Source organism: Varanus komodoensis, unplaced genomic scaffold, assembly GCF_004798865.1.
Source record: "Varanus komodoensis strain SLA01 unplaced genomic scaffold, ASM479886v1 scaffold4, whole genome shotgun sequence".
NCBI lineage: Eukaryota > Metazoa > Chordata > Lepidosauria > Squamata > Varanidae > Varanus > Varanus komodoensis.
In genome coordinates, this window is record NW_025335941.1 from 27,570,542 (window position 1) to 27,592,880 (window position 22,339).

Below are 22,339 nucleotides of genomic sequence, written 5' to 3' on the forward strand. Positions count from 1 at the left end.
TTGTACAATTAACTTTTCCTTAAAATTTGTGTAATATTTGCCTGGACTAACAGTGCAATTTTATACCTGCTATCTCAGCAGTACATCTATTTTTAATTTTAAGCAAACAAAAACATAGCCAAGTGCTAGGGATGCAGACCTTAACATTGGTGAGGAGAGCTTTCTCATGACTTTTAACCTTGAGAGTTAATTTCCAAAACTGACTGTTAAATACAGGGTCCAAAACAGAACTTGAAAATCTAAGGCATGTAATATAAGAAACTCTGGTGGACCCCTCTTGGCCCAAACTTGAGTTTTAAATATCAATCACCATCTTACTTGCATTTTAAACAGATTAAAGCTTAACTAGCCAGCTTTGCTTCATTATGACTATTTCCTTTGCTTTACCGATTGCCAATAAGTCAAGAAATCCTTTAATTCAAACTTTAGTTGCTAATTAACCTTACATTGTTCCATTTCATCCTTTTTAGATTCACAGATTAAGAATGGTATTTGACATTAAGTTCACTTTCTACTTTAATCAATATCTTGAAATATGAATAAAACGTTTAATTATCAGATGTACTGCCTGGGTGGTACCTCAGAGGGCTGGCAATAACCAATAGGGCTGAATCCAGCGTAGGAAATCTACTTGAAAGCTTACAGGGCATTCTTCCAGCAAGGCGAAGTTTTAGTTTCAGTAAAAAAAAAAAAAAAAGACAAAGCAATTGCTCTATACAGATGGACACTGTACATGGCTTGTGTACATGTCTCCTCCTTCCTTCCACAACATACTTTCAGCTCTTCTGAACACTTGCCAGCACTTGCAATCCCAGGCAAGGTGGCGTGGCGACCACCTTCGCTTTCATCACAACAGGGACGAGGCCAAAGCAGTTCATCGTTTAGTACTACAGGTGGCTCATCTTAAGCCACTTGGCAGCGCCTGGGGCTAGGCATTTGTCCAAGCGCTGGCACCAGCCACATACGCGACAGCTGCTAGTTTACGCCTTTCAAGGAAATCACTCCCATGTGCAGGAGCTGTGCCAAGTGCAGGGCTAGAGCAAGGACCCCAGAGCTTGCGACAGCTGAACGTACAATTTGACATCACAGGCACTGATAGGGAGTTGTCCTCCGGCAGCGAAACAGCAGCAACAGAAAAAGGGGAGGCTTTGGTAGCAGAGTTTCAAAGCCATCAACACAGGTCATTCACAATTTCAACACAGTTTACTACAGCTCTCAGGTGTGTTGTATAAAACATTTAGTGCAACATGGTACAAAGTTCTTTTTAATAATAATAAAAAAGTCTCACATGGGTTTCCCACATCATGCAAAGGTAGTTTGTTCTTTTTCCTCTGGGTAAAGAAAGAGTTCTCCAATAAGCTTTGTTAGAGCTTTTTACAGACAAAAGTCACCTTTTAGAAAGATACATGTCCCAGACTGGGCAGTAACTTGGCAGTGCAATGAACAAATCATTGGCACGATGTGTGTGATCAATAATGCTCCCACTTTGGCTACTGCCTTTGATACACATCTGCTTATTTTCCAAGAGTCCACAGCCGATCCAAATGACTGGCCACTGGAGGTCGCTGTGGGATAGCTTTCCATAGATGGAAGGGATGGGAAGGGGGATATGTAGAAAAGCACTGAAACTACTAGGTCTGTTCAACATATTTCCAAAGCAAAGATAAAGAACAGTGTTCTTTAGGGCAGGGAATCATCCTGCTGACTCATTTTGTTTTTTAGGAGTTGAATTGAGTTATAGCTCCTGCCCCAAAGCATTATATGTACAGGACGTTTTACATTTATAAAACAAGAGACAATGCTAGGGGCTCTTTTTTGCTTAGCTCTTCATTTCCATTTGCGTTTTGATTCCTCCCTTTTGAACATACTGCTCAGGCAGGAGGATGGTGTGTGTTTTCGAACTGTATACACATGTGCATATACAGGACTTTTTACCTAGGAATAACAGTTTGCAAAGGCAGACTGAGAGCAGGGAATATTCTAGATGCTTTATTGGAATGCTATGCAATCCTCCTTTATAAGGAGGTATTTTGAAAAACCATAAATCTTGGGAAAATAAAGTGAATTTACCCCTGTTGTGGGTGAGCTGAATATGCACATTCCTCTCCTGGTCGAATATCTGACAAAAAACTATACAGACTTATAAAGCACCATTAACTAAAGTTAACATGTTATCCCCACAGAGGGCCAATCTGGCAAGATGAACATGTGTCACTCTTCAGGGAGAGCTTGCTCTGCTGGCATCCCCTACCTCCACCTGTCACCCCCACCTGCTAGGGCAACAGAACTTGTGGACATCAAGTAACCTCATATATTGAGCCTTTTTGCAAAACAGGTAATGGCCAGCTGTGCAAGGAAGACTTTTAGGAAGACGGCAAACAGCCATTTTCTGGGAAACACATTTCCCTATCTGCCAGGCTAGAACCAGGGGCTTAAGAGAGCAGTCCATCAGCTACAGCAGGTGTTTCAATGTCGAACAGGAGACAAGAAGTTGGCTTAATCTGAGGGAAAGAAGGTGCTGCGCCCCAAGTTTGTTAGCATCATGTCTTTCACAGAAAGAACAGCAGTTTTTGACCCAGCAATTCTTCACAGTCCACTTATTGTGGTTTTTGCAGGGCTGTTAAGAAAGTGAAGGCTGTTGCACCTGGAGAAATAAAGCTGAAGTAACAAAATGGCACACACACACATACAGGAGGGAAGCAAGACCATGCAGATCCTTTCTTGCCTGTTGTAAACTCCCTGTGTGTTGTTTTTGCATCTGAAATGAAACTTACACAAGAAATCAAAGTTGCTCAGGACATCCACAATACATCCTCCTGTGGTGTGATGTCCCAAAATCATATCAAAGCCAGGCCCACTCAGAGGGGCAGCCATCTTCCCCTGCTTCCTAAATTGTTACTTTGGTCAACTGGTATGTCTTGAGAATCGGGAGTTCAGGTTTTTTTGTCCCTGCAGTGTCTGAAATAGTGGTGGAGTGGTTTAATAATGCCCAGAGGGCAACTGTGTGTCTTTCTGGTAAACAGGAATGTATAGGCAGCAGGACTGTGGGCTTCAAGGCTAGAAAGTTCTGTTGCACTGACACACATACAGGCCTTTGTTGGACCTCAACATGGTGCAAGCAATTTCGCATATAGCATATTTCAGTCCTCAAAAGAAATGAGAAACAGCCGAAGACTGAAGGGTGGCAGAGGCAGTTTGTTCCCAAAGAAATGACACTCCTGGTGCTTTGCAGCTGACAGTTTTGGTTCTATTTTCTCCAAAGTAATAAACAGCCAGCCGAGTTCTTCAGGCCCTCTTCAATATAAAGGGCTCGTGGTTGTCAAATCAAACTCATAACACAAGCTTACCCAAAATAACATGCCCCACATTAGCACAGCCAGAGCCCTTCACAAACCAATACATTCTGGGGATTGTCCTCTGCGTAACACAAGAACAAAACATATTTGTGCAACAGAATTACAATCCAAAGGACCAATGATGAGAACAGATGCAGGGCTGAGGGCAGGGGGAATCCACTATATACAGTGAACACACAGACCTTCTACCACCCTTAGCCATTGGTTGAACCTTCAGAGGCATCCTGGGATCCTTGAGCTCCCTTAGTCCCAAACAAGGACAGGAAAATCATAATGAAACTGTCGGGAACTGAGAAATACAGATGCTGAATAACAGGACAACAAAACGCACTTCCTTTGGGTTCCAGGTGCATGTTCATCTCTGTAGATCACTCCAGTTTAATCTATAGTCCCTGGGTGAATGCTGAGAACAGGAGGCTCCAGACAAGTGGGTGAGTAGTTTAGATGTGGCTCTTTGATCCATAGCAAGGGGACCCCATTCTTGCCTTCAGAATTTTTGCTGGAGTTTCTGCTTTTGAATCGCACCAGCAGAATAGTGATGATGAGAATGCCAAAGATAGGGAAGGGATAAAAGAACACGAAGTAGAAGAGGGAGTCGTTGGAGCAGATGACAGACTGCAGAGAGGAACCTAAAAAAGTTAAAGATAATTATTGTTAAGATAAACATGCAGAGCAACAAACTTTAGTTTCTGTGCACACTAGCCTAGCACTCACTATGCAAAGCTGCAACAGCTTGTAAGCGGCCAGGGCCAGCTCTGGAAATGAAGCAAGTCAGCTGCTGAAACCAGAGCAAAGTGCACATTATTTTCCTCATGTTCAAAAGGATGCTTTCTGGAACTTATGCTTCAGACATTGAAAATGAGTTTGGTTAACCCCTTGAAAGGACACCAAAAGGAGAGGGCATTTGGGCTTCTGCCATTTACAAAGGGCACTTTCCTCTTTCCTCTGCTAACTCACTTAAAAGAACAACAGAGCCTTTGAGCGAAGGCTCTCAACCATCATAGACACAGTCTTGTTTCAAGGTTGCTCCAAGTGGCCTGACTGCTGCTCTCTTTTGGGTTACACTGATGCCCTACCAGTCAAATCTAAAACTTCCATCCACATGCTTAGGATGGCTACATACCAGAAGCATGCAGCATGGCATGGTTTTTATAATGACTTAGGTGAGCACTGTAGATGTTACTTGCAGGTGCAACAGCCAAGGGATGGTGGCAACACACAATCGGAGATGTCCTTTGGGAATGGGAAGCGAGAGCCAATTAAGCACCAGCCTTTCCTACTTATAGTTGTGTTGTCAGATGTTATAATAGAGGGCAACTCAGAGGGTGTTTATTAGGGGCCACTGTTATACACTCTGGTTTGTGTATTAATTTTGAAAAGCCATGATGCATCTCATTAGCTAATACCTGGGGAACCCTTCAGCTAATTTAGCACCCTTCAGATGCTCTCATGTATTACCATTGACGCTTTATATGTCCCAGTCTCCTCCTCCCAAAGAATGCTCACCATCACCTCACCTGTGTCTTGCACAGAAACTGCAATAGGGCCAGAATCGTCTTCAGCCAGTTTGTACCACATTCCCCTGGGGTCAGGCAGCCACTCTTCCACGCGGCATGAGTAATTGCCAGCATCTGTAACACCTGCCTGCAACACAGTCAACCGATAGAACATGGCCGAAAGCCTCTGAAAGCGTAGTCTGCCTTCCCAGAGACTGGCTTCTCGGCTGAAGATGAAATCCTGGCCTACTCGTAGCAAGACCTCCCTCTCTTCACTGTCTTTGCGACTGTCTCTCTCCTTAGTTTTTACAATGAACCATGTCACAGCAAAGCGGGAATCCCGGCTGGAGGACGACAGGATATTGCAATCCAAATGGAAATGCCCATGCTCTGGCACAGTAAAGTTAGCCATTGTAGCATCCACTTGCAATGTAGCATCTGGAGATTGTGGAAACACAAGCAGAGATCAGTTAGCTTCTTTTCATTGCAGTCACACATGCACAAACACAGAGATACTGCTTTGCATGAAGTATGATTATGACCAAAGTAAGAGTTGCCCTAGGGAGTCTCTCTTCAAAAAATTGCTCCCTGAAATGTGACTAGCATAAAACTCAAGTCTGCCTGCAAGGGCTCTTTCGTGCCATCCGCATGAGGGCTAGGAGATCAAAAGAAAAATGGGAAAGAGTAGGCTATAGGGATACAGTGTAGACTTCTAAGACATCAGGGATGAGACTACTGAGAAAGCATAGGCTAGAGTGTGCAGCCTCTTTTATTGCACTGATTGGAATGAGCTGATGGTGAAGTGGGGCAGCCTCTGTCCCAATCAAGCCAGTGGCTAGAAAGATGTTCCTGCCTTCCTCTGTGGTTAGCCTTGTTGTACACTCTAAGATGGTTATAAAAAGTTGCTGGCTTTGTAACTAGCAGATTTTTTTGAGGCTGCCCCGCTGGAAGGGTCTAATGTTTGGATTATTGTAAAGGCATGGTTGATACCCTCCACTAATCATCAAATGAAGGAGGTACTGCCTAAGGAATAGATCAGTTGGATACTTCCCAAATAAACGATCCACTATTATAGACACAATGTGGAATGGAACCACATGGAACAGAAGTGATGTTACTTCTGTGACACTGGAGCACACAACTGGCACCAAAATATAGCCAGAGTGTTTTTTTTTTTTTGGCAACATATAGCTTAGTCTAAGCATGACCAGTTCCATGCAGAGTCCTCCCTAGCATACATTAACCAGTACAACAGTACTGGAAGAGAGAAGAAAATGGTGCATTGGTGTTATTTGCTCTAAGACACAAGGGGGGAATATGAAAATGATCTTAGAAATCTCATGGTAAAACTGATGCATTCATATTGTGCTTCTAAGAAAACAAAAGCACTTAGCTGTATGATTAAGAAAGCAACCAACCAACTGTATATTAAAAACCCCAGTCAGTCTCTTCCCTTTTCAGGCATGGTCCCCATTTCAATGGCCTCGAGGTTGGTAACTTAATCAACAGTCCCAGAGGGTGTTTTTGGAAGAATTCACAGAACTAAATGAATGGGATTTGCTGAAGGATCTGCTGAAACATAAATATCCTGTTTTTAGTCTTGTTTCTGTGCCAACAAGTTTGTTGGATTCTTAAAACCAACATTATTGATACCTTCCCCTCATTTTCATTCTGCATAAAAATTGCTGTAATGTTTCCACCTCAGATTGTCTGTTTCTTAAGGCTGCTAACAGGCCATCTGAGAATTTTAACCCAAAAGGAGAATCTGGAAGTTCAATTCTAATGTGTACAGAATTCACAATGGTTATTGCCTGGAGGTATTCTTTCTCCAGAGATCTTGGATCTTTTTTCCACACCCTGAATAGCTGGGGGAAAGTTTCTCTAGCAAAGATGTCATGGATTAGATTTTTGCATTCTCACAGGGAATAGTTTGTTTTTCAAAATGTGAATCTTGCCTACAAGAATGATAGTCCTCTATATCCTATTCATTCTGCTGATATTTGCAAACGTTAATATGGATGGGTTATAGGCATAAATTCTACTGAAATATGTAGGTTTTATGTGAAGTACCTAAGCACAGATGCACTGATTTAAAGGGTACTTCACAGACCAAATTTTACTCTTTCATTCTTGCAAGAAGTCACAAGCCATTGCTGAAACTGTACAACTTTAATTTCAGTACTTAAAAGCCACATATTTCCCTAGTTGTTAAAAATCTCTTTTGTACTTTCATTTTATCTGCAATGTTTCCATCATGAAAAGTGGTGTTGTCAATGGTTCAGTGACAAAGTTTCCATGAGGTCTCACCTGTCATTTATTTTTTTAGAGCTGCATTTTCTCCCTGCTTTGCACTTCTTGTGAACTCTGCGATCAAATCTTTACTATCCCAAGAAAACTTCCAAAGCACACAATTATCTCCCATTAAATTCATAACCAAGAACACAGGATAGATATTATTTTTAACCATAGTTAAGAATTCAGTTCCGCAAGATATAGTGATGGCCACAGACCTGGGTAGCTTTAACAGGGGACTGTACAAATTCCTGTAGGGTAAGTGGCTACTAGTCCTGATTCCATTTCCACTGTTAGAAACAGTATACCTATGTATATGAGTAGTTGAGGAACTTGGGCTATTGTACTCACGTCCTTCCTGTTGGCAGCTGGTTGGGTATCTAGTCCACCCTTCCTTGCTTTGATCCAGCATGGCTTTTCTTAGTAACTTAATTACATTAAATCAAAACAAGGAATGACCCTACTTTTTTGAATACCAAAGCTTCATTTGTCTTTGGACAACTGGCATGGTATAAATTGGTGTCCTGCAACAGCAGGAATTTGGACCAGATTGCCTTCTTGGCCCCTTCCAACTTTAGTATTCTATGAACTTCTGAAGGCGAAGACTAAGAGACGAGGGTGGAATAGTTGACAGCTTCTTTGCTGGTACCGGGGAAGAGACAGCAAATTTGAAACTCCTATGTCTCAAACGGTACTGTACACTCCCTTCCAGAAAAAAAAGGTTGCAGAGTATTTGAGGCAAAACATAAGGAATGAAAACTAAAAACATGAAAATAAGTATTGACTACATATACTGTTCTCACTTTTTTCCAACCTCCAGGATGAGTACCAACATTTATGTGGCTAAATGACTTCACCAATGTATAAGGGAAGCTCCAGTGTGCTTAGAGAAATTCTGAGAGTTGCAGCAGTACATAATATTCAAAAGGGAAGGAAATACCCAGATTAGGGAAAGAAAGATGCAAAGATGTAAAGGGAGCAAGGATACAATACAGGTATGGCCATTTCACTTCAGTTGGGCTTCCCTACTCTGGGAGAGGCTCTACATCTGAGCAGGGGAGGCTGAATGCATGGCATAGGCTTGCTGGGAACTTCCCCAAAGTGGGCCTTCAAAGCTTCCCCATGCCAGCAACCTTTTTCTTGTAGGCCTTTGCACAACAGCATCTAGACTGAACAACTGTGGAGTCAGTAGTTCATTAGGGGAGGAAACACTTATTTCCTCAACCTAGCAGCTAACCAGACAGCCTAGTAAACTGTTAGTCACTGAGTGGTAAGCATATATTTTAGTTGGTGGTCTTACAGATAGTTATCTCATACAGCTAAGATTTAGTGAGCAGTAGCTGAGCTTTTCTGTCCTGCTCTCTGCACTGGTGGTCCAAAGCCTCAAGTATATAATTACTTTACCTGGCTGCTTCACTGTAATGGTTGTCAGCCCAGACAGGTCTTCTGCCCGCTTGTACCAGGTATTTGTGGGATTCAGCAGCCACTCCTCCACCCGACAATCATAGGTCCCACTATCTTGCACAGTCATGTTCTGGATGGTGAGCAGATAAAGGCCAGGCAAAGGGCTTTCTATGCGCAGCCTGTTCTTCAGATCATTCACTGCTGCTAGTTCTCCATACAACAGGGTGGCTTGGCGGGTCAGCTTTAGAATGGCCTCTTTCTCTGGGTGGCCGGATTTCCACACATACCATTCCACAGACAACTGGGAAGCACGGCTGCTCCGGTTGGTGACCAGACATTCTAATGTCACCCATTCATTTTCTAGGATTGTTAGGTTCCTCTGGCTCTGGTTCACTTCCAAGAGGTTATCTACCAAAGACACAAGAAAACAATAATCAATTTGCCATTCAACAATACCAAAACAGCAGTCTTTTCTAGTTTTGGTTCTGTATATTGTACCCATTTTTCATAGTGTTATATAAAGATTTAAAAAACACACTCCAGGAATGGTTACTGGGTTCCATTATGTTTTGCAGCTTGTTTAGCATGGTTTTGGATTCTGAAGAACACTGAGGGATTTCCTTCTACAAATGCAGTGAGAAAGTGTCTACAGGCAATGTGAGAGTTTACAGTGTGAATACAGGGCATGCATGTTCTAGGTACATCATCACTAATAAGAAATAGGGAACACATATGTACCAACCAGACTATCTGGAGCAGCAGCAGGTCCTCAATAGAGACTAAGAACTCTCCTTACATCTGGTGTTAATCAGACATAACTTCCTCCATAGCAGCTGCCTAGAGCTCAGTTAGATTAATATCTTGTCATTTATTTCATGATGTTAATTATGATTTCATTTGTCATTTGGATTGCCTCCATTCAAGGGGGAAATTAAGGTAGAGAATGTTGTTTAAATATTGCACACATATAATACTGATTTAGCATGATTTGCTCTGCAATGCTAAAAGATACCAGTGTGATTTCCTGGATAGATTCCAGTGTCTGAGGGCCCCTGAGCAAGACACTCTCAGTAGGTCCCCTCCCTCAGTGAGTCAACCTTTTCTCTCCGCCAGTGTCACCAGCTGCTATTGCTCCTCATCACTGCTAGCACTTGCTTGCTTGGCAGGCAGAGATCCAGTGTGTAAGCAAGCAGGCAGAGCTCCTTCTGTTCACTACCACTGCTGCCTGGGCCGGAAGGAGAGGCAGGCAAACCAGCAGGTGTAACTGAGGAGGAAGAGCAATTCCAGGGGCCCCTGATGGAATGTATCCCTCAACAGGTGTCAAATCATGCTTATCCTTGATTCTGGCCTTTCCTGGATAGCATGGCTCCAACTTTTATGGAATAATGCAAACAGCCTGTTTTTGTATCACTGGCGTTCCAAGATGCTTCCATGTTAAATGCAAGAACTCAAATGCAAACCATTGTGGTTCATCTCATGTCTGCGCCAGCATCCAATACTGCTTGAAGCTTTCAACACGGCATCTTCGACACCTGGTGCAAGTGAACACACAGAAACCCAGGCACTATAGAGACTAGATGTTCCCACTTTCAGTCTCAATTGTGGATACTTTCCTCTGTATTTCAGTACTAAGAAGGATGGTAATCATTTTTCAAAGGTGAAAAAGCAGCCCTCTTCCAATCTCAAATATGTAGGCCACCGTTAAATCTCAACTGTGCTGGCATCAAAAAAATAAAGTAGTCCTCCAAGAACACAATATTTAGTTATCCACAAATTTTCTGGACCCATGTATAGTTGGTGAAAATTGCCATCTCTCCCAAGCAGAAATCACCTTTCTTTTGCCATTTCTCCATTAAAGGACTCAGCCAAAATGAAAAAGACAAAAAACAAAAAAACCCAGAAACCAGTGATTCCCTGGAGGTCAGGTAGAGCAGAGATATGGTATGCAGCTTTCCCAAGGAAGCAGACAGCTTCTTATCAAACCATGAGTTATCATCTCAAAGGGGGAATATAGGATAGTGTCCTTTTGTCAAAAGCACTTCTATCGCACATTCAACAGGACAGTTTGTTACTTACTAAAGGCACTCAACAACAACTCTCAACCACGGAAAGTTATGCCAGCCTTCCTCAACGAGGCAACCCCCAACTCCCCAGCCAGCCAGGGCAGAAGGCTGGGGAGGACTAATCTCAGGGATTAGTAACTCTGGGATACTCGGATCAGCAAAAGTAGATGGGCAACTGGAAGCCAGCACACTTACTCACTTTTGCTTCATTTATAATGTGTAAACTGGGCTGCAGTATGCAGGCAGGAAGCTGCAGCCGGTAGTGGTCAAAAACAGGGCAGTAGATGCAGAGCAGACTATTGGACACGAAATATCCCCTGAGAAGAACTGACTTGTTTCTTGGGTGATCTGGCCCTGTGAAACAGAGTATCCCCCTCCTGTTTGTCCCATGCTGCACAGTCCTACCTGGTAACTTGACAGTGACTTCAGTCCGACCAGAAACTTCCTCAGCCAACTTATACCAGGCATGGTTGGGGTTGAGCAGCCACTCCTCCACGTGGCAGTAGTAGCTGCCACTGTCACTGACTTGGGCCCTCTGGACTGTGAGGCTGAAGAGCCCTCCAGACAAGGAACGCTCAAACTGCAGCCTCCCCTTCAGCCCCTCCTCTTCTGCATAGGTACCATACTCAAACACCGAGTTGTGGGTGGTCTTCAGGATGAGCTTCCCATCTGTGTCAGAGGGTTTATGAACATACCACAGGACAGCAAAATGAGAGTCTGAGCTAGTCTGAGACTTCACAGAGCAGTTCAGAGGGATGGGTCTGCTCTCAACAAGGACGATGCTCCGCTTTGACTTGCTGACCTGCAATTTTGTCACTGAGGAGAGAAAAGTGGGGGTGGGGAGGGGAGACAGATCAGTCAAAGTGAGAATGACAAAAAGTGGTATTTCTTTACTATAGAAAGCAACCTTATTTGTTAGCTGTTTCATTCTATCTCATCTATTTGGAATGCTTTTGCAGAAGTATGTGCAGAATACCTCTCCTTTCAACTGTGTTAATGCAACCAACTATGTTTTGGAATATTTTATAGTATCCTAATCTATTTACACTGTCTCTCCTTTTTTGTATCAATTAACTAAACTTTGCCCAGCAGGTCTCTCTCAGATGCAGCCTTATGAGTATCAAATACTTGCGTCTCACTTTTGCTTTGCTTCTGCATTTTATTCATCCATGTTTTTCCTCAGACCCACTTCTATCTTCATCACAGTCCTCCAACATTCAAGCTATCAGTTCTGGCTTCAGACTCTGGAGAATGGGAACTGCCTGCCACATTTAGCCTACTTACTTCTGCCTTACGTCTGTTATGTCTGCCTATTCTTCCATATTAGTGCCCAGCCCCTATTCAGATTTATCCACCTGAGCTTTTCTTAGCAGACAGTCTTATAGTCACAAAAGCCAACCAGGTAAAGCACAACTCTATATATTATGCATTTCTTTCTTAAGAAAAAAAGGTGAGTGATAAGATACCATTTTACCAGAGTGCTTTCCCTTTCTTTCAGCTTGCTTCAACCTTTGCTTACAAATTCAAGGGATTATTCTAATAGGAAACTGAAGCTATTTGTGCTATTATCCCAGGATAACTGATCATGCAAGTATCTTCATGGTGACATTTCAGTTTTGGGGAACAGTGGGAAAAAAATAGAGACTCCTATACAATAGCCACTCCAGCTAATATGTAGAACATCAGTCTTCCCAAATCTCGTGCCCTCTGGTTGTTTTGGACTATAGTTCCATCAGCCCAAGCAAACATGGGCAATGGCCAGGGATGATGGAGGTTGTAGCCCAAGGATCTGGGGGGTTCCAGCTTGGGTAGGCTGACCTAGAATATAGTAATTGAAATTAAGGCTCCATTGCTACTTCCAGGGTTTTTTTTTTTTAGTGAAGAATACCTATAGTAGCATCTATTACAGAAACTGTGTTTCTTGTGCCTACTCCTAAAGTTATCCTTAGAGCAAGAGGCACTATAAAAATGAAATAACATTTTTCTTTAGAATAGCACTGTCCCATGGAATTGTAATTCTGGAATATAACAATGTTGTAAGTAAGGGCAAAACTTTAATATAATGTGGTTTGTTCTCTCTGTGTGTGTTCCTGTTGATTTTTAAAACAATACAAACCTCCATTCTGTTAACCCTTGCCTATCCTTCTGCTTTGGAGGAAATATAAAAAAGGGTCAAACACAAAACATTCTGAAAGAGGCATTTCTCATGACAATAGAGCTTTACCATTCTAATACATCTTGAAAGGTTTATGCATCCTGGCAACCCATTAAGAAGTTTCCCTGGAGCCTATATTGCAGTTGGCTTTAATCAGTATGCTAATAAAGACCAGATAGCTGTGCTATGCAATGACATGACTTATAAGAGAAAAGGAGCCCTTGGCTTTTCTCTCAAGGGAGCCTGTTCTAATAGGGAGGCTTAGGTTCATACTGCTGAGTAGATACTTTCCACCTTATTAATTTCAGAAGAATAACCTTAGCCACCAAGAGGAGGCAACGTGACCCAGCACACCTTCCTGGCTAGTTCAGAGCAGAAGAAGGTTATTTCATGTCTGTGCCACTGCTCCGAGTCCTTGGGATGAAAAAGCCATAAGGGAACAGAAGCAATTCACAGGAATTCTGCTCTTCCCACTGCTGCCCCCTCCCCTGGCTAACAGTTTATTTTTAATTGGTACTGGATTATTTTCTGGCACTGTTGCTAAGGAAACCTCAGTTGCTATAGCAACTGTATATGCTAAATGGGCAGCCTATATCTGTTAATAAAGTACAACACACACAAGCAGAGGCATTTGCACGTGGGTACAGTGAGCCTAAGATCTGTCCCTCTTTTGCTGGGAATCTACACCAAGTGCACCTGGTGTCACAAAGGAGAGTTTACAATTCCTTCCAGTCACCTGGGTTTTATTTACCTGTGTTTTATGCTACAATAACTGTCTATATCTGCCACTTTGACCTGGCAGTTTTCTTTGCACACACACGGGGGCTGGCCAGAGAAATTCGACAACTTGCACCAAGTTGTGGCGGCAGTTGATGCACAAAGCTACACTATTTGCTTTGAATCACCATGTGGCAGTATGCAGCAACGCTGACACAAAATCTGTTTTGAATGACAGAGAAGGAACTATAAAAACCAGCTTGCCAATGAATACTTAACCAAGGGGCTACTCCACTGGACAGACAGATCAAGTGACCTGCCTCTTCCAGCTCCAGTGGTTCATTGCTGGCACCTTGTCTAAGGGCCACTATAATGGGAGTGTATTCTGATCAGGGACTGTTCTTTCCCACCAGCCAAATTCACCTCCAGCCAGCATGAAGCTGCTTAATGTCTGCTTCTGTATCTTCTTGCTTCACAAAGTACTACAGCCTTATGCAAAATATAGTGTAGAACATCTGATGTGTGACAAGCAGTGTTGGGGGCGTGAGTCAGGAGACTCACTCCCAAGTCCAACTGAAGATACAGCACCAACAGGACTGGGACTCAATGCGGGAGCAACAAGCAAGTGACCTGACTCAGCTCAAGATTTCTGCTGTTTTTACCACTGAGTCACTCCAGGGCTTACTACCCACATCTGATGTGTGGCAGGATATCCTGGTCGGTGGTGGGAGGGAGGGCATTTCAAGGGGTGGGGGCTGGAGAGGGAGGGGATTGCAAAAGTGGGAAGGGAGGGCTCTTCTTTTTGGCATGAAGGAAGCAGTGAGAGGAAGTGACAAGCAGGCAGAGAGAGAGAGACTTGAAAAGAGACTTGACTCGAACATTTCTTGCAATGACTTGAGACTCAACATGGACTTGAAAGTAAAGATTTGAGACTTGACTTGAGACTTGGAGTAAAGTCTCAAGTCTTACACATCACTGATGACAAACCCTATCAGTACCAGACATTCTGCCAATGGAAAAGGAGCATGGGAAGTGCAATCTGAAGTATCTGGAGAGCACCAGGTTGGGGAATACTGACTAGCTTCGTAATGTTAACAACACCTATACCACAGACATGGCCACAAGTTCTGTCCCATGTTAAAAAGGTTTTGACACACACAGTCCAGCCACAGTATTGTGTTAACACACCACAGGACTATGAAGCTTCTTGTGCACTCTGCAGGGTGGTGCAAAGTACCATTTCAATACTTGCTGGATGGGAGTTGGGGGGGATTAAACTATGACTCACTCCTAACATGGAGCAAATTAGTTTGCTGAACTATACATTAACAGGCATGAAGGACAATTTAGCCATTCCATTCTTGCCCAAATCATTGCAGCCCATGATAGGATCAGCTCACATCTGAAGGCCATGTTAATTTTAGTTCAGGCTCTAAAAAAAGGGACAGGGGGCCAAAAGGCAGAGAAGTTAACTGCACAGCTTTGTGTAGAAACACATACATTTGAAAGGTACCCTCACAACATGAATGTGGAAAGCCATGGCTCCTTCCCTATTTTATGTGGTTCATCTTGTAGCCATGAAAAAAGAATTCGTCAGCTGCCATCTCTCCTACAGAGCAGATAAATATCAGATGTGAAGCACAGTTAACTAGCGCTTGCTGCCAAGAACTCAAAGCTCCACTGCAACACCTGTTCAATAAGCACTGGGAAAGCAGCATCTTTCATGACTGCTTATCCCTAATCCAATTACTTTATGACCACTCAGGCAACTTGGAAGAATTAAACAAAGGATTAAAGTTATGGTACAGGACTGGTTAGGTTGGAAAGCACACCATTACCACACTGGGCCACCTGCTATTACAGCATTTTAACTATATCTAATCTAAGTAGCACAGCTGCTACTGGTCACATCTGGGATTTTATTAGCCTCCAACAATGGTATTGTACCAATCATTGTTCCTTTAGCATAATGGTGAAATGCAATTGCTCTCCTTCAGCACACAAAAACAGCAAACCCACCCGAGGACAAGAAGAGAAAAATGAAAGAAGCTATTGAGGGAATTTAGCAAAGAAGTATGGAATTATCAAATGGAATTTGTCCACATGGTTTGAAATTCCGCATTTATATCAGGGGTTTTGTGTGTAATAGCAACACATTGTGGGTTAATTGCTAGCTGTACTTTGCAACCTTTTGAACATTTCAGCCCAAATCAGGGCTTATTACATGGCAACTGGATCCTGAGTATAAGCTACACATGGGATAAGTAACCTACTAGTAATTATAGGTAAACTGTGGGTTGTTTAACCCATGATCAAACGACAGTGTCTGGGTTCTGCAATCATGTATTATCCCTCGATTGGGGATATCTATCCAAAAGGGCAGCAAAATGAAAACCAGGTCACATCCTTGCTCTTGCAGAAATACTGGAGAGCAACTTTAATCACCAGTGGTCACCATACATTTAAAATTTCTTTGGAAAGTTCTACAGCCAGCAAAGAACAACTTTAAAATCCAACAGAATTAATTCATGGGTACACTATCAAAGTAAACAGAACAGGCTATGGCAGTATGCTGTGTGGTCGTTGTATACCTTTCACCTCAAAATATTATTTGAAAATGTGCAGTCTTCATGTTCATTTTACTTCCCTCAATGGATAATTCTGTGTGGTTATGGGGAAGCTTGTTTTCTCACTGCAGAATACCACAGAATACCACTCATGGCTTTTAATTTTTTTTCTCTAGCAAAGTGCTTGTATTTCAGGACCTAAGGAACTCTCTGCCACTGTAACCCAGCATTTCATAAGCTGACTCCTTTCTGCTGCCACCAATTGTTAGTATATTTAAAGCCATCTGGTTGTTTGGCATGCCCAGTACTGAAATAATGAAATCAAGAGACTCTCCCGCTTCGTAACTGTTACTAAGCTCTTGCTACTAAAACAGGACTTCAACATAGTAACAGTGCTAAGAGGCCAAGACCCTATATATAGAGATATACTGGTTTCAAAATAAACATCACAGATCATTTATACACATGCCATTTCTTCACAGAAAGTAATCTCCATTTTGTATTTTCCATTCTCCTATCTGAGAACATACCTAAGTGCTAGATAAGAAGATTGTAAGAGTGTTACTTTTTAATTAATTTATAAATTTTAAAATGCCTGTGTACTGAGAAGTATTATATGTCAGGAATATACTCAGGTATATTCAGGTGATGTATTTCTTCAGAAGTTCTTCTATGTTATTTGATAAAAGCCTTCCACAGCCCACTGTTGTCCAGATTTCAGGTTATAACTCCCAGCATCCCTGCCCACTAACCTTGCTGTCCAGGACTTGACAAAGGGTAGTGTCCAAAACATATGGCGGCATCTTACAATGTAAAAGAAAAAATCAACAACTATGAACTATCTACTTAGGGGGATGGGGCAGGTGCAGGATGCAAACGATTCTTCCACAATTCAAGAAGTCCGCAAAATTAGTCCAGCTGAAGGTCCATTAGGTAAAATGTTGTGTAAAGAAGGAGGAAATATTCATAAAGGAATGAGCAACTAGGATGGGAGAAGGGGAAGGATGGAATGCTGACGCACAGACAGAGCAGTGCCAAAACCTAGCAGAGTCCCATGGGATGCCACTCATATGCGCGGGTGCAGAGGGAGTCAAAGGCTGCTTTGTCCCACTTTGAAGGCACTCTTCCCCAGAAGCTGCTAATCTTCAAAGACATCCTTCTCCTGGAGAGAACTTATGAAATATTACAAAGTTTCCTAATGTTTGCCCTAGTTTTTAGAGCCTCTGACAAAATCTGCCCTTTTTGACATAAGACAAGGAAGGGAAATAGAATAAGCTACAACAAAAAGTAGAGGGGGCCCTGTACATTGCAAGATAATTGTGTGATTGTGAATATGTGTGTTTGTCCACTCCACCCCGATTGCAAATTTAATTAATTTTGATATGAAAATACAACACCATGAGCAGTTGCTTGCAGGTTTCCACCACAGGTTTGTAACATGTGAAGGGTGCTTGAAAATATGCAACAAAATAGGCTGGAGGTTCCAGAAGCTTATACCACATGCTTTCATGCATATAAATGCCCACCAAACAGAGAACTGCATGTTCAGTCCTGTGTTTTAATATACTGCATGATGTTCCTTCCAGATAAATGTATGCCTTGTAATGTCTGAACCCCGAGAAGCATAATCACAAGGATCTGCTACCAAAAGACTGAGAAGGAAGTTTCTAACGTGGTCCTCACATGAAAAGAAATATTGTTTCTCTGTCTGATGCTTCATTCCCCACAGGGCAGGTAAAGATGTAGAAAGTTATGCAATGAGTTTTGATAATGCTAGAGTGTTTTTGTGGTTATACCAAACAATCTAACTGTGCATCTCATATTGCATTGGTGACAGCAGTCTGTTTAAGAACTGGAATGAAGGTGATTTCATTTGACTTTTTAAAGGATAGTTGGCAGATGTAGTTGGCAAGGAAGATACTCCTTGGAAATAATTAAATGGAAAAGCAAATAGAAGTTATATTGGGGTCAATCCTTTATACAAAAGAACTACAGAAAAATTTAAGAAAGGAGTAGTAGTTCACAAGGAGGTTAATTTACTCTCCTGGACAATCAAGGACAAATAAAGAAATACATAATTACAATGAAAGACAGAGACACAAATAACGTGGCTAGCTCCCTAAGGTACATGTTTGCCTGGCTCCAACATGCACCATTCTTTTGTGCAGTAGAACTAAATTCCTTCTCAAAGTGGATTACAATACTGGAAATTTCATTAGGCAACACAGGCGACTGGATGGTGCAATGAGAGCATGAGCAAGAGAAACAACATTAGGATCTGCTACTATTATTAGTGCTGTTATTAACTTGTCACTGCACTGTAGTGTTCCAGTAACAATGAATTATTGCTTGAAAGCAGGCCAACATGATTGAATTACTGGAGAGGATAGGAGAGGGCAGCTTCTTGGTAAATATGACAATATTAACTCTTTCCTGAGGATCTCGCAACAGCAACTTCTTTCTCCCTAACTCTTTCCCAATAAAGCATAAACAAGCTACAGAAAACTACCACAGCAGCTTGTTGACAAGAGAAGGACTTACCTTCTAACATTTCCATTGTCCTCAAAATGGAAACACTTGAGGTTAACGAAGATGCTTAGCTCAGCAAAACGGTGCCGCACCCCAATACCTGCCATTGTACTCTTTGATTCAATCTATTGCATTTACAGTCAAACCTTGATTTTTGGAGGTCTAACTTTGGCAGATTTGATTATTCTAGGGTTTACAATCAATAATTAAATGGAAAATCATTAACACCATAGAGAGAAGGGAGATGAAAGAGGGGAGAGAAAGAGAGTGCCTTCAAAGCATGCCTTCCTGTCCCACCCATATGGAGAGGAAAATCTCTCCAGCATTTCCCTGGTGCCAAGAGGAGGCACTGGTGAGTGAAAGGTTGGTCAGGGAATAAGAACATTAGAATGTAATAAATGAAGAAGAGGAGCTCTGCTGGATCAGACCAAAGTCTGAGAGAGAGAAGAAGGAACAATCCACCACACATATGATCCTACTACACGTATGGTCAACAGTATTAACGTTTGGGGGGAAGTGGGTGGAAACTAGAGATATTCAGTTTTTCCACTTTTCCTAGGGGTCCTGCACCCCTAACACCTGCAAATATGGAAGGGTGACTGTACTTAATATATTTGTATCCTCTCTTTTAGGGCAAAACCCTCCCAATATTTCCTACTGAAGCACATATTCTCAAGAATTCTGTTTCTACACTGCCATACTACAGTACCATGCATGCCCCCACACTGAAAAGTGCATAACAGATTCCTTAACCTAGTTCAACCAAAATGAAGCAGCTGTGTGTACCGTGGAACAGCTATCAAAAGTTGTAATTAAGATTCCCATTCAGACACTTAATCCGCTTCTTGAATTTGCTGCTCCTCTGCAATGACACTACATCAAGGCATGTTCCACCTGTTCAACTGCTGATATCAGTATCAAGCCCACCTGCCAACTGAGGTAGTCAGCTGGTCTTGCCATCCATTCCATCCACATGACAGGTTCAGAGGCAGTGCCTGGGTGTCAGACTTTTTCCAGAAATAGTCCCCAAACTTTGGAACCTCCTTGCAGAAGAGGATAGGAAGACTTCAAGATTGCTGCCTGTTTGAAATGGCTTATTTAATCAAGCCTTTAAGTGGGATTTGAATGTTCTGAGTCTGTTCTTTTTATGTAATAATTGTGATTTATAAGTAAGTGTTTGAACTGGTAGAAAAGCAGTATAATTTTTCAAAAAAGAAGTGAAAAATTCTCCCCTTTTTAGTGTAGGAGAAATTTTGGGCCCAGGGTGGTAGAGAAAGCTCAAATTCTTTGGCACCATTGCTGAATATTTCTTCACCTGAATTTTACTTCTCTCTGTTGATATAATACATTTTTAATGGGTTTACAGTATGGAACTTTATTCTGTAAATCACCTTGGGAAGGCTCTTAATAGCATAGAAATATTTCAAATAAATGAAATGAGTAAGAATACATGTGAAAAGTGAAAAATATTATTGATTAACTACATAGGCCACTGTAATTTACATTAAACAGAACCATTTCACTTAAACATGATCAAGAAATCACATGTCTGTTTAGCTGAAGTAGATGTTTCTAGACACTATCAATCAATATTTGTGCAAGCTGCACGCTTTATCTTCATATATACATTTGTGATCCTCTCCCCTAAATATCTGGATAGCTTGCTCATGTGTGTTCTCCTCAATGAGGGATTATTTGGTGGGATCCTGGTTTTTACACAGTTTTCCATATTCTAAGAGGCTGAAATGCATTTCCTAAGGCTTAGTTACCGGTAGAAGAGCTTTGATATAAGATGAGGATTGTTTATATTCTTAGCCGCATTCATTTTCTTTTTGGTCCTGCCCCTTCTGCCTTTGGTCTTGCCTACTGCTGCAATGGGGCCTCCAACAGCTTCTCTGAAATTGAACTTAGATGGGAATTTAGCTAGTAGTTTCCTACTCCTAGTTTAGCGGACGTTGTTTCTGGATACACTGAATGGAGCTAGCAGAGGTCCTTGAACAGAGAAGCAATGCTTTGTGAGTACCCAAGTAATAGTACAACCCAATTCTATTGTTTGTAACCCTATTCCATCATAGTTTAGCATCAGAATCTGTTCCATACATGTAATAGCTAGGAAGCCCCAAGTCACATAAGTCAATGAGAAGACCTCATGTCTTTAAATTACAATCTTGGCTGATTTTCATGTTTTAAAATAATCAATTTAGTGCGGACTCCCAAGTTTGAGAAGAAAAAGCCTGATGACAGATAATGCTAAACTGGAAGATGAAAAAGAACACCCACAACTTTTTCTTTTTTTAAAAAAGGTTAAAAATGGAAGCCTTCACAACATGTCAAAACTTGAAATACACATAAATAAAAAGGCTATGGTAGAAGAATTCCAATGCAAGATGCATCTGCCTTCAGAAAACAAGCATGCCTCACTGATCACCAGCAAATTAGAATATGGAGATGTGAAAAATGGAAAATAAAATTTACATCAAGGAGCAGATTCAGAGGGCAAAATAACAAACTGAACTATTTCATCAATGGCTCATCATAAAACCTTTGAAATAAATGGTGCTGGCAGAAAATGTTTAATTAAACTCTTTTTGAAGAAGTAATCATACAAAGAAATCCACTTCTTTATAGATTGTTCATTAACAGCTGAAATTTGTAAGAAGGCTGTTATAAAGCAGGTACAAGGTTTCTGCTCATCCAACTCTTCAAAATTATCTGTATGCAAGTTAAGAAAGGAACATTTAAATTAATCTCTATATTGCAGAGGTTCCAAATGTGGCACCTGTAGAGATCACCAATGGTACCTATATTCTTTAGTTCCTGCCTTCTTCAAAATATTATTTTAAGAAGACACTGAAAAGCACTTGGGTACCAGATCGTTGTTGTTGTTCATAGAGAACAGAAAGTAAGGCAAAGAGGTAAGGGGAAGAGAGTGGGGGGGCTATAAAATTGAGAAAACTTTGAGACTAGAGGCTAGGAGTGGACAGAAACAGCAGGGTGACTGAGAGAGAAGGCTAGGAACTAGGAAGAAAAAGAAGGAAGGGATGGGAAAGGAAGAGAAATAGTTTGGCTAGAGCATGGGTCCTCAAGCTACAGCCCGCGGGACGGATCCAGCCCACCATGGTTTTTCATCCCGTCCACGCTGCCGTTTCCCGCCAGCGTGCTTGCTTGCTGCACAGGCGGGGAGGTGGTGGCTTGCTCACTCAGAGATGGTCTCCGAGCGAGCGAGCAAGCCACCTGCCTCCCGTATGTGCGCGCTCACTGCTGCCTTGCAGTGCGGAGGGGAGGTGGTGGCTCGCATGCTCAGAGATGGTTTTGGACTTGCTGGGAGATCCCAGGCACCCCCACCTCACCGGCCCTGGACGGTCACTGCAGCCTTTCAACTGGCCCCCTATTCAAAAAGTTTGAGGACCCCTGGCCTAGAGGATGGGAGTGGAGAGAGAGAAAGATAGTGGGAAAAGGAGAGTTAGAGAGAGCAAAGGGACCAAGTCTTTGTGAACAGAAGAGAAACAGCCAGGCAAGAAGCAACTCTTTTCTCTTCTCCCTCCCTCCTGTCTTGCTGTTTCTCTCCTCCTGCACTGCTTGATGATCCAGGACCCTGCAGCAGCTATTATGTAGCAGCAGCCACAGCGAGACCCAATTTGTAGTGGCACCCACAGTAATTTATCAATTCCCAAATGTGCCCAAGGGTCCAAAAGAATTGGGATCCATGCTATATTGTCTATATCTTGTTTATAACATTTCAAGTGATTCTTTCAAAGTG

At 42.1% G+C, this 22,339-nt stretch overlaps 1 protein-coding gene across 1 annotated transcript in view; it reads right to left on the bottom strand.

The window, feature by feature from the left end:
- Positions 1–1,222: 1,222 nt before the first annotated feature.
- IGSF3 (immunoglobulin superfamily member 3) overlaps positions 1,223–22,339 on the bottom strand; it is a 128,249-nt gene continuing 107,132 nt past the window's right edge. The window contains exons 8-11 of the mRNA XM_044442501.1: positions 11,017–11,427; positions 8,549–8,956; positions 4,874–5,290; positions 1,223–3,985 (exon numbers count right to left, since the gene is read on the bottom strand). Coding sequence (XP_044298436.1) covers positions 3,735–3,985; positions 4,874–5,290; positions 8,549–8,956; positions 11,017–11,427 — 1,487 coding nt within the window. The 3' untranslated portion in view covers positions 1,223–3,734. The remainder of the gene's footprint in view (positions 3,986–4,873; positions 5,291–8,548; positions 8,957–11,016; positions 11,428–22,339) is intronic.